The sequence below is a fragment of the Corvus brachyrhynchos genome, unplaced genomic scaffold (assembly GCF_000691975.1).
Source record: "Corvus brachyrhynchos isolate BGI_N302 unplaced genomic scaffold, ASM69197v1 scaffold203, whole genome shotgun sequence".
Taxonomy (NCBI): domain Eukaryota; kingdom Metazoa; phylum Chordata; class Aves; order Passeriformes; family Corvidae; genus Corvus; species Corvus brachyrhynchos.
In genome coordinates this window covers 316310-329212 of record NW_008237408.1, presented here as the reverse complement: position 1 = coordinate 329212, position 12903 = coordinate 316310, and the positions used below count along the sequence as shown (strand labels likewise).

Below are 12903 nucleotides of genomic sequence, written 5' to 3'. Positions count from 1 at the left end.
CGGGCGGGCGGGTTTTGTTCGTGCGCATCACCCGCACCGACCGCTGGGCTTCATCAGCGGAGGCTGTGCCGGGTGTAGAGCCAGGGAATCAGGGAATGGTTTGGATTGGAACGGACCTCAAAGCTCATCCAGCTCCATCCTTTGCCATGGGCAGGGGCATCTCCCATTAGACCAGGTTGCTCCAAACCCTGTCCAGCCTGGCCTTGGACGCTTCCAGGGATCCAGGGGCAGCCACAGCTTCTCTGGGCACCCTGTGCCACGTCCTCACGTCCCTCACAGGGAAGAACTTCCTCTTAAATATTTCGTCTAAACCTACTTTCTTTCAGCTTAAAACCATTCCCCCTTGTCATGTCGCTCCATGCCTTGTCCTAAGTCCCTCTCCAGCTCTCCTGGAGCCCCTTTAGGCACTGGAGGAGGCTCTGAGGTCTCCCTGGAGCCTTTTCTTCTCCAGATGAACACCCCCAGCTCTCCCAGCGTGGCTCCAGAGCAGAGGGGCTCCAGTCCTCAGAGCATCTCCGTGGCCTCCTCTGGATTTGCTCCAGCAGCTCCACGTCCTTCTGCTGTTGGATCCCACATCTGGAGACAGCTCTGCAGGTGGGGTCTTTTGGCGGCTGGGGTCAGGTTCACCAGCGGGTCCCTCATGGCTCGGGCTGACGTCTCCCCTTGGCGGGCTCCGCGAGGGGCTCCGTGTCATCCCCGGCCGTGCGTCACCCCTGGGACAGGAGCCATGTGTGTGTGTCAAGGTTATTTCAGCCAAGCTTGGCCAACAGCTGCTTGTCAGAGAGAATAGCTCCAGCCTGGACACCCTGGCACATCCCATCTGCCAGGGGACACCAGCAGGGGCGCAGCGTCCCAGCTTGGGGAGCTCTCAGAACCAGAGGAGTTGCCAGCAGGGAATGTGCAATGGATTTGGGCTGTCCAGCTATCCAGGCAGCAGTCATTGGGGTTGAGCTGAGAGTATCCCTTCGTTGTTGCAGCTTGAGTGCTCCCAAATGCAGGGATCTGATGGAGTTTCCACATGGCAGCACTTGGGCACCAGAGAGGCTTTCCCATGGCCAGAGTGACTTGTGCTTCATCTTCTGGATGCCCAAGGAAGGTGCTGTCTTTCTCCTCAAGCTCTTGATACAATTGGGAACATTAGAGGAGGTTCCCAATGCATAAGCAAATCTCCAGGTCTGAAGCAGAAGCTGTGGGGTTTGGAGCCAAATGGGAGTTGAGAACTTGGAACTCAGTGCGTTGGTGTGGACCCGAGGATGTGGTTGGGAATCTGCAAGATCCTGTGCCTTGCAGAGTCCCTTAATTTTCTCTGAAAGAAGAAAGTTCTGGATTCTTTGGTTTAGCTCCATGGAGAGGCATCCCGTGGCATCCCAGCAGCTGTGCAGCCCCCAGAAATCCTGTGGGAACTCTGGGATTTGCTTTGTCCTCTCTCTCCTCCCTCTCTCCCATTTTCTTTGAAGCTTGCAGTGGGACTTTCCAGACCAAGCCCATGACTTTCTTATCTTTCTTATCACCTTGACATTCTATTAATAACTAATTTACAAGAACTGCTGGTTTCCATCAACATTTTTGACTTTTATGTGAGCAACAGGTGTTGCTGCTTATGTAACACCTTGGAAACCTCGCAGAGGATCAGCAGCTGGCAGTTCACCCACTAAATGTCATTTTATTAATGTTTCTTTTTTTTTTTTTCTTTATTCCCTCTTTTCCCTCTCCCTGCGCTTTAATCTTCTTACAAACCCCCAAAATTTCCTGCCATCCCAGGCAGATTATTGCTGTACATTGGAACACGTGTTTGCTTTCTACTAATCCTTTGCACCGCCACTAATTAGTTTAAACTCTGTCCTTCAGCCATGACCCGAGGCTGGCTGGTTCTGGGACTTGGAGGAGCTGCTTGTGCACCTTCAGAGCCCTTTCCCTGCCTATCCCAAATTTCCAGGCATTTCAAAATCAAGCAGGAGGGAACAGTGATATCCCTGGCTGCTGCTGCTGCTCTCACACGCACGGGGTTGGTTTTTTTTTTCCTTTTTTTTTTTTCCCTAAGGTGTGGGACAACTCCTACTCTTTGCCAGGTTTTGATTGGCTTTCCAAAGAGGCAGTGTCCTATAAATTGCCTTCTCCGCTCTGCTTCTGCCTTATCACCAGCTGAGGGACAGGTGAGTACAGGAGAGGGAAAATCCAAGCAGCAATTCCATTGCCTAATCCTTGAAATTAACATTGGTTATTGATTGAAATTTGTGGGGTGGGGGAAATAACTTCCTCATTTTGCTGACACTTACTAATATCAGTTTGAGTTGAGAAATAAAATCAGGGACTGAGAAACTATTCAGAAGGGGATATGGGGGAGGGGTTTGAAAATATATCATGGAATTATGGAATGGTTTGGGTTGGAAGGGACCTTAAAGCTCATCCTGTTTCATGGGCAAGGACATCTTCCACTATAAATTATATCTATATATTATATAGATAATTTTTTTCTCCTCAATTCCCAACAGAACAGAAGTATTCCTCTTTGGAATAGTAAAAAGGGAAGCCTAAAAAAAAATCTTAGTTACTTTACACCAGATAAATTAATTTTTTTTGTGTGTTCAGAGCTGTTAATAACTCCTGGAAGTTATTTAAGATGGGAAGCTTGGATCTGTTGGGAAACTTGGATCTACCAGAGTGGGCTTCTCTCTCTGAGTTGCTTTTGGAAGTTAATTGCTGTGTTGGGGCTGACTTCAGCTATTTGGGGAAGTGTTTTTAAGGCATAATATTGATTTCTTTATATATCTGTGCATTTATGGCAACTTTAGTAGCCAGTCATGCCTGGCTTTTTCCCCCTTTGTATTTGAAATAGAAATAAATGTCATCAGTGGAGGGTTTTGCAGCAGTTCTGCTGCCTGGCTGTTTCAGTGCCTGCTATAAAATGCATTTACTGTTCTGAGTCAGACCTGTGAGTAAATTCTCAGCTTAAGCCTTTGTGGTTTCACTCCAGGTGCATTTCAAAATACCATTCCAGTCACTGGAAAACCAAATTGAGTCACAGCCAACTTTTGTTTTTGGTTTGCAGAGCTCAAAATGCCTTTTCAGGTACTTGGAGTGGAAATTTTTTGTCACACAGACCAGTGAGCCTCTCTCGATGCAGGAACATTTTATTTTTCCTTGCTGAAATAGGAAGGGATTATCATGAGAGCTGGGTGCCTGGGTCTGTGTCCAGATGGAATTTGAATATTTCCAGGGATGGAGACTCCCGTCACCTCTCTAGGAATCTGAGACTGAGTCTTTTTGACCAGTTTAAATGTAATTTTTTAATAATGCACTTTTTATGGGGCTGTCTTATTAGACAATAAGTAGTTTAGCAAATCTGTATTTAAGTAGAAAAACTCCCTCAAGAAGATTCTCAGCCAGGTGAGCTGAGAGGTGAAAGGAAGACCCACATTAATCACTTGTTTGCTTTTCTCTGTAACCGGAATTCATCTGCAGCAATTTCTTGTGCTGAGTTTCCTTCTGCCTGACTCTCCTTTTTAGAATATATGCCCCAGGAAAGGATTTGACAGGGTAATCTCATCAGGCAAGTTTGAAATATGCTTTCAGCTGGGAATTTACGTATTCTACATCCTTGGGAGAGAGTTAAAAGTTGCTCAGAGGGAATAACAAAAAAATAAATGATTCAGCCTTGAGAATTATAATTGAGAGAAGTAAATTTGCACCACGGAAATGACCGGTTGTGGCTGCAGCTGTGATTTATTTGGGGTACTTTGCATTTCCTTCCCTGGTATGAAAAATTTGGAGACGAAGAATCCAAACTTGAAGGCAGCACAGAGTAACTTACAGTTTTGTGAAATAAGTAGGACATTTTCCTGAGGCCTGGCTAAACCCTGCCACTCCTCTGTTTGCTTTCTGTCCATCCTGAGTGTTCAGTTGGAGTAAATCTCCCTTTTCTCCGGGAGATTTCCTGCTGCCCCTGTTGGCTCAGCTGCTCTTGCTGATGCAATCCTGAGGAGTTTTGCTTATTCACAGCAGCCTGCAAAACTTTCACTCCAAACGTGGCATCACAGCAGCTTTGTTTTATTCTGTATTTATGCTTAGAATCACAGTTTTGAGGGATTTTTTTAAAAGAGGTTTCAACTCGAGCTTTACAGTTTTCTCCCTGTCCATTTTCCTGGGCTGTGGATATTTTCCTGAGCTCACTCCAGGGAATACATTACCTCTGCTCATGTTACATCCCAGGCTGCTTGCAGCCCTTGCTTGGCACAATCCCCCAGCCCTCGGATGGCATCAAATTCCTCTGGATTCCTGCAAAGTTTCATGGGGGAGCATTTAAAAACCCATTTAACGGGGTTGAATCGCTCGTGACTCATCTTTTCTGTCTCTCTCCTCGAAGCACATCTGAAGGGGGAAGATGCCAATCGTCAGGAACCTGAGCAGAGCTGCCAGCCAGCTGCTGCAGAGCTCTGGCTGTGGCTGTGGCGTTTCTCTAGTGCCTGTCCGGGCCATCGGGGTGTCCCCACGCCAGGTGGCCTCCGACGCCAGCTTCCACTCGGTGACGTTCTCCGAGTCGGATCATCCCCGGGTGCTCATCACAGGTCAGCATTCCTGTCCCAGCTGGGTTCCTGCTTCTCAGCTGAGCCCCCCACTGCTCTCCTCCCTCCCCAAAGAGCACAATTCTGGCAGCAGAACTGCCCAAAATATCCTGGAATTGGGATGATCTTTCCCATCGGGCAGTGAGATCAGGGTCCCATGTGAACTTTCCTGTTTTCATTCCAGAGCTCTTCTAAAACCAGTTGCTTGAGAAAAAAATGTAAAAGCTTCCTGGCTCGCTGAGAAAATCATACTAATTCCTGTTGTGGTACAGATAATAATGAAATTCTGTATTGTGACCCCCCTTTTCCTCTGATTTTTGTCTCTTAGGTGGTCTTGGTCAGCTTGGGGTGGGACTTGCAAAGCTGCTGAGGTAGGTCACCATTCTCTGGCTTGCTGTGAGTGAGGAATTCCAGCTTTAGCCATCACTGATGGGAGCAATAGTTGTCTGGAAAGTTGTTTATAAAAGAAATCCTATTTTTCAAATGCTGTTTTTGCCTCTTGTCTTTGTAAATTACTTTAATGGTTGGACTTGATGATCTTAAAGGTCTTTTCTATGATTCTTAATGATTCTATAATTTAATTTTCACCATCATTTTATTTGTCCCTCCTGTGCTTGCTGTGGGTTCCTGACGTCCTTCCTGCGTGTCCACTGGTCACGATTCCCAAAATAGCAGGATTTTGTCTAAGGGACTGTGTGCTGAGTTGTTTGCTTCCAGTTAAATGGGAGTATTCAGAGTCTGAACCCTCAGAGTTTTCCTTCTTTTTCCTTCTCCTCTTCCCCCTCCTCAAGCACAGTTGCCTCGTTTTTTTATGATATCTTCTCAAGAAGTGTGAAATGCTCCATGAGCTCTCCCTGATCCGTGTCCTTGTCCATATCCAGCTCAGCTCCAGGGTATCATTTGCTCCCAGTCTTTGCTGGAGGGGGTTTGGACCAAGACCAAAAGTGAGCAGACTCACTGCACTCAACACTGTTGCAGTTTGAATATTTTCTACCATCTCTATGATATATTTTTAAATTATTCAAATGATGGGAGGCCAGACTGTGCTCCAGTGCCCCCAGACTTTCTCTCCCCAACAGCCTTGTGTTGATTAGCACAAGGTCACAATTTCTCTCTTTTATTTTGCTTTGTTGATATAAAAGTAGCTGCAGTTACAACGAGCCCAGTGGCTTTTTGTTGTCTGCAGGGGAGTAAATTATCCCTGGGTAGAATTTTCAGTAAGCCAGGGGTAGGAAAGTCTCTTTTCCTAACATGTTTTCACTTTGTGAAAAATTTCTCCATCCTTATGCAGACCTTGAGTGCTACTAGAAGTATTTTATGCTTTGGCATTTAAAGGATTGTTGGGGTTTTTTTTTGTTTAGTGCAATAACTGATTTTATTGTGGAAATTATTGTTCCTCTGCTATCGCTCCTGCAAAACAAAATAGCAACTGATGGATTATCTCAAGAAGCTGTGGACTCACTGTTCCATGTGGGTATTTTTACACAGGAAACGCTTTGGAAAGAACAACGTGATCTTGTCTGACATTAGAAAGCCTGCAGATAATGTTTTTTACAGTGGTAAGTGACTGGGGAAGCACACGGAAAAAAAAAAGTCTTGGCTTTACCTCTGATGTTCCTAAACTAATTATCAAAGTGATAAGTGGATTACACTGACAAGCTGCTGTTCAAACCTTCTGCATAATGCCTCCCTGCTGTGAAATCTTGCCAAGATGTTGGTTTCTTCTATTATTCCCTTTTCCTAAAGATTTCTCTTTGCATTTTTTCACTGCTGCTTCGCCACTTTGCTGACCTGAGTAGCTACTTGAGGCACGTTGTGCTCCTGCTGTCAAAAGAGGTGCTTTTTTTCTTTTGGAGGGAGGAAGCTGGAAAAGAAACTTGTGCTTTGTTTTTACCTGCTCAGGGAATTTTAATATGAGATGGATATGGAGTAGGATTTAAGATTCTTTGATTTTCACTGGAAACTTGCTAAAATTTTTCCTCACCGTTGCTGTTTAGTGATGTGTTTAGGTGCTAGAAACAGCAGCCTGAGCTTCATGCAGAACCTTTCCTTCCATCCATTCCTGACAGCCAATTTCCCAGTGCTTCCTTCTCCTCCAGGTCCTTTTATCTTTGCGGATATCTTGGACTACAAGAACCTGCGGGAGATCGTGGTGAACAACCGGATCACGTGGCTGTTCCACTACAGCGCCCTGCTCAGCGCCGTGGGAGAGGCCAACGTGCCCTTGGCCAGAGCTGTCAATATCACTGGTATGTGCTAGGTTTTGAGAGCTTAAAGATGTGTGAGGGAAGGTTTGGGTTGGATATCAGGAAAAGGTTCTTCCCCCAGAGGGTGCTGGGGCACTGGAGCAGCTCCTCAGGAATGGGCACAGCCCCGAGGCTGCCAGAGCTCCAGGAGTGTTTGGACAACGCTCTCAGGGATGCACAGGGTGGGATTGTTGGGGTGTCTGTGCTGGGCCAGGAGCTGGACTGGATGGTCCTGATTGGTCCCTTCCAGCTCAGGATACTTTATAATTCCCACAATGGCTTGAGAAATATTCTGGTAGATCCTGTTGGGTTTTTTTTCCCAGGTTTACACAATGTTCTGGATATTGCAGCTGAGCATAATTTGAGGCTCTTTGTTCCAAGCACTATTGGAGCCTTTGGACCCACCTCTCCTCGAGATCCAACTCCTGATCTCTGCATTCAGAGACCAAGGACAATCTATGGAGTCTCCAAGGTCCACGCTGAGCTCATGGGAGAAGTGAGAATTTTTTATTTTATTCATGTCCTGAAAGTTCTGGGAGAATTTCACTGGCACAGGTTGCCCAGAGAAGCTGTGGCTGTTCCTTCCCTGGAAGTGTCCAAGGCCAGGTTGGACAGGGTTTGGAGCAACCTGGGGTAGTGGAAGGTGTCCCTGCCCTTGGCAGGGGTTGGAATGTTCTTTAAGGTCTCTTCCAACCCAAGCCATTCCATGATTCCGTGATTGGAAGTTAATCGCTTTTGTAAGATTCCTCCAGTGGATCATTCTTTTCCCCATTTTTCCTTCCTTCAGACTTTAGTACTCAGCAGTATTCTGAGGCAGCTCTGAAGGTCAAATATCTTTTGAGTTTTGTTGGGAAAAGCACAAAGCATGGGAAGGTGGCAAACAGCTGCCTCCAGTGTCATTTCTTTCCCTGTTTTTTATGGCTTTGGCCTCTCTGCCTTGCCTGCCAACGTGAATGGCACTGCAGAAAGGACAGTGCACAACGCCTTGTGACAGCAGGTACACAGTGATGACTCTTGCTCTTCCTCTCCAAAAAAAGACTTTAAAGCCAAAGCCAGGTGAGCCTGCACATGCTCAACTTCTCTTGCGGCTTTCTAGTTATTTATAAACAACATTTTTAAAGCTGATAGTTTTATACGGTTTCCTCACGTAGGTCTGAGGACTGTATTACCCTGGCAAGTCTCACAAACTTGGGAATGTGCAGTTTCTGAGCAGCAGTTAGAGCTGCTTGAGTAACCAATCCATGGCAAACATCCATATTTGCTGATGTGGGTGTGAGCTAGAAAAGGGCAAGCAGGGACATCAGCTGCCAGGCAGGGAATGGGGATTGCTCAGTGATTCCTTTCCTTTCATCCCTGTCCTGGGACAGCTGAAGGGTCATCCTGTGGCAGATTTTTCCTGTGAAATCAGTGTGTGTGTGACCAACTCTTGGTGTGTAACTCTGTGTTTCTCCCCTCCCTCCCCAGTACTACCACTACCGCTATGGCCTGGACTTCCGCTGCCTCAGGTATCCCGGGATTATCTCTGCTGACTCCCAGCCTGGGGGGGGAACAACTGGTGAGTGACTGGTGTGTGACAGGAGGGCTGGGGAGGACTTTTCATGAGGATGTGGAGTGCCAGGACAAGGGGGAATGGCTTCCCACTGCCAGAGGGCAGGGATGGATGGGATATTGGGAAGGAATTGTTGGCTGTGAGGGGGGTGAGGCCCTGGCCCAGGGTGCCCAGAGAAGCTGTGGCTGCCCCTGGATCCCTGGAAGTGTCCGAGGCCAGGCTGAGGGGCTTGGACCAAGCTGGGATGGTGGGAGGCATCCCTTCCCATGACAGGGAATTGAAACTGGATGGTCTTTAAGCTCCCTTCCAACCCAAACCCCTCTGTGATTTTATGATGAATATCACCACATTGTAGACTTCAGGAGACTTTGGAGTTGGTCTGAGGTTTGTTGACTGTCATGAAGGGCACAACACACGTCATACACATCCATTATTCTCTCCCCCAGATTATGCTGTCAAGATTTTCCACGATGCCATAAAGACTGGCAAGTTCAAGTGTTACCTGAGGCCGGACACCCGGCTGCCCATGATGTACATCGACGACTGCCTGAAGGCCACGCTGGAGGTCATGGAGGCCCCTGCAGAATCCCTGACCATGAGGACCTACAACATCAGTGCCATGAGCTTCACTCCTGAGGAACTGGCCCAGGAGGTGCAGAAGTACGTCCCTGAGCTCCAGATGACCTACAACGTGGATCAAGTCAGGCAGGCCATAGGTTAGTATCTTCCCTGGCAGCAGGTAAGAAAAAACATCATCAAGGGCAAAATAAAGTCTCTTTTCCTTTTAGGCGCTTACAAATTGCTCCTGTGCAGTTCAAGCCCTATGGTTCAGCTTTAGTAGTGATGAAACATATCAAAGTTCAGAGAGATTTTTCCTAAACCTCACCTTTCTTGGTTCTTTTTCTTTTTTTTCCCCTGCAGCTGACAGCTGGCCCATGAACTTTGACGACAGCAACGCCCGCAGGGATTGGGGTTGGAAACATGATTATGACCTCCCTGAGCTGGTGACCACGATGTTTAGCTACCTTGGCTCTGACTCCAGGATTGCCCAAGCTAACTGAAATGCTTTCAGATGTTTCCAGATTTCCACAGAGGACCAGGAAGAAATGGCTGAATTTTACTTTCTAATTTTCTGAGTCTTAGAGCATGTCAGTTACTAATTTCCGTAAGTAGCGACAGAGTTGGGCAGAAACGTCCTGTAGCTGGAATGTCCTTTAGATAAACAGCATCACTGGGTGCTGTCCCCAAACACAGCATTGCTGACAAACACAGAATTCTCGAACTTTCACACTTAGGAAAAAAAAACACACAAAAAAAGAAAGCACTTACTCCTGGCTGATGGCTCTCCAATCATTCCTGCCTCTTCCTTGGCAAACAATGTGGGATGGCATTGTCCAACCTGGCATTTCAGACATATCCCAAAAAGTTAGCAGTAGGTTTTGCATTTTCCTGGTGGAGGATGTCAGGTTGTAGGAAGATAAGATCCTTTCTACTCTTGGCTTACAAAAGAGGCATCAGAAGAGCTGTTTCATGTTTCCAAATTGCAGGGAGTCGTTGCAATTCCAGTTTGAAATCAAACTTTGGTCGATAGCTCCTATTTATATCTCTCTTAGTGCTGTCTCAGCATACACTTTTCTATACATAGGGCATACAGAGTAGCATTCTTATGATGCTGCTTATAAATGTGAAGTGGAATAGGACTTGAATTCTCATGATGCTTTAAAAAACAGCAGGGTTTACAAGCAAAGCTTTGTCCTGTTCTCTGCAAGTGCTGCTGCCTTCAGTGCAACCTCGGAGGGAGAGCTGAAATCCGAAGAGCTGTTCCATGGATGTGAGTCTGGGTGGGATTTCAGGGGGGCCAAGCCCATCTGGGGTTTTTAGCAGTACTTTTGTTTCTCCCAGCTGTTCGGTGTCCCTGCACGGTGACAGATTGCCTGGAACAAGTTTTAAAGGTGGGCTGAGGATGGAGCCTTACAGTAGAGTCAGGTCAGCCTTGGAAATCTTTCCTGTTCACCCCATTTTGCCACGTGCACTGTGTTTGTAGATGCTGTTTGTGTATAACTCATACCCTTTTATTCTTCAGAGAGGGATCCAGAAGCTGAAACCATCTTCTAGCTACAGCTAAGGGCTGTTCTGCTTGTTGAGTTTCATGCACAGGAGATTCTGGGATGAACAAGGGAGTTTTAGTAGATGCGTGAGAGGAAGAGATGTCAGTTCAAAAGCTACTTAGGAGACTTCAGGAAATGACAAAGTGGAGAGACAGGAAAGTCACTGTAGGTAAAATACCAGTTTCCATGGATGTGAGCCTGAGCTGTCAGCTACTCTAGCTGAGAAACAGCCTCTGGGAGCTTTGGATTTTATTTTTTTTTTCAAAGAAAAAATATCTTTCATTTTCAAAATGACTGGAAATTCCCTACAGGAAGCTCCCCTTTTTTTTTTTTTTGTCTTGTATACTCCAGTAGTGTGTGTAGGTAAACACATTCAAGTATTTTTGTTGGGTTTATTTTTTTTTTTTTTGCCTACAACTTGTTTGCTCTGTTTTCTGTGACAGTGCTTTGGTGGTTGTGAGTCTGTTGCGTTCTCTGTAACCCTGCCATGATCAGATTTTCGTCTCTTTGTGCAGGAGTCCTCCTGCAGGGAATATGTTTCCTCACAAAAGTAACCTTCCAATGAAGATTCTGTGGTGAAACTCAGTTATTTGAAACATTTGTTACACTTGTATCTCTTGGTTTTGTACGTATTTTATCGTTTCATCTGTGGGCAAAGTAGGAATTTCCCAGGTATTTAAGCTCAAGGGTCGTGGCTGTTACTGAAACATTTTTATATTGTTTACATTGCTGAAAAGACAAGTTGTTAAACTTTGGCCACTGTTGTAACTCTCATGTAGCTCAAGTGTAATTTTTGGCCCAATGGGCCAGCGAAGTCAGCCCTCCCTTCACACCCTGCGAGGAGAGACTGGCTGGGCTTTGTCCTCTGCCCTGCCCAAAAGGATGGATCCAGACTGGATTATCTCCCAGGGACCTAGAGCCAGCAGATGAAGGGCTGGAAAGGAGCTGCAGTGTCTTTTCCACTCCTCAGTGCCTCTGTTCCACCCTCAGGAAGTGTAAAATAAAGAGTTGTTGATGGGTCTCACTCCCATTTCCTTCCATCACTCAAAGCCCTGGGGTCTGACCCCCTCTCCCTCATTCCCAGCTCCAGTTTAATTGGACTCAACAAGAGTGAGGAGCAGGAACGTTCTTTTTTCTGGAAAACACTGTCCTTGGTGGTGGAATTACACACAAGCCTTGGAACGGGTGTCACAGCAAAAGGTGAAATTCAAACCTGTGGCATTTTGAACAAAATTTTGGTTTTCCTGCCATGATGTTGGCTGGCTTCATTTAGGAGCAGCCTTTTAAGCAACTTAATTATTTTTAAATCTGAAATAAACCATGTTCCAATAGAGAGTGGTCTGGAGGAAACTGGTGACAATCAGGGAATGTCATTAAATGTGTCTGCGAAGTCTCAGTCCTGTTTGAAATTCTCATTTTCAATCTGACCAATGATCTGTATATTTTTTTCCCCCCATGTCTTTCACATTAACTTCTCCTGTAATGATGTCATGATTTTTTTTCTGTATTAAATCAACTTGATGTGGTACAAAATATTTACCTTTTGCTTCCATTTTAAAGTTCGACTTCTGGGCAGAGACTTCCCTCACGACACTTGAGCACTGTGGCTGATAAATTACCTATTCAGGAAAAAAATATTTAAAAAAAAAAAGTTGTTAAGAATATTTTTTCAACTATTTTAAGTTGTGGGTGATGCCTACTTTAATAAAATCCTATGCAGATGGATCCTGGGTTTGTCATCCTTGATTGGAGCAGTGCTGGGGGATCCTGGTCAGGGCTGGGGGTCCTGGTCAGCACTGATTGATCCAAGAGAGAGCTGGAGAGGGACTTTGGACAAAGGATGGAGGGAGAGGACACAGGGAATGGCTTCCCAGTGCCAGAGGGCAGGGATGGATGGGATACTGGGAAGCAATTCCTCCCTGTGAGGGTGGGGAGGCCTTGTTGGGTCCCTGTTTCTCTGTCTCAGCAGGTCCTGTCTCCAGCTGTTGCACAACCTGTGATGGGTCAGCAGGAGAAGCTTGGGTGAGAAGAGCACGCTCCTCCTAACTCCCCACAGCCCCACCCTGCCTCCTTAATCCATAGATAAACCCTGCAGGTGAAACGAGGCCTTTCCCTCCTCCCACACCTCGCCTTTCTAATGAGGGGAACCTCTGGTGGAGGGAACGTTCCTCTTGACCACGACTGAGTGGCCAACGTGGCCATCGTGCTGCAGGAGGTGCTGCAGCACCGTGCTCTTCCCAGCTGCTTCCCTTTGAGCCTTGGTCTGGATCTTGTCGAGTCCTGTTTGACACAAGCCCAGCCTGGTTTTTAGAAGTGCCAGAGGTGATGGTGCTGCCTCCAGAGCTGCTGCAGCTGGAGCCAGGCTGGGAGAGCTGGGGTGTTCACCTGGAGAAGAGAAGGATTCAGACAGACTTCAGAGCCCCTTCCAGGGCCTAAAG

The 12903-nt window shown here is 46.5% G+C and overlaps 1 protein-coding gene across 1 annotated transcript; it reads left to right on the top strand.

Annotated features, from left to right (window-relative positions):
* The first annotated feature begins 632 nt into the window (after nucleotides 1-632).
* On the top strand, nucleotides 633-12190 carry LOC103613274 (L-threonine 3-dehydrogenase, mitochondrial). Its single transcript, XM_008631029.2, has 9 exons — nucleotides 633-2153; nucleotides 4364-4565; nucleotides 4891-4933; nucleotides 6051-6121; nucleotides 6662-6811; nucleotides 7132-7304; nucleotides 8273-8363; nucleotides 8804-9073; nucleotides 9279-12190. Exons 2-9 carry the CDS (start codon nucleotides 4382-4384, stop codon nucleotides 9416-9418), a joined length of 1122 nt encoding a protein of 373 aa, XP_008629251.1. The 5' UTR covers nucleotides 633-2153; nucleotides 4364-4381; the 3' UTR covers nucleotides 9419-12190.
* The last annotated feature ends 713 nt before the right edge of the window (nucleotides 12191-12903 follow it).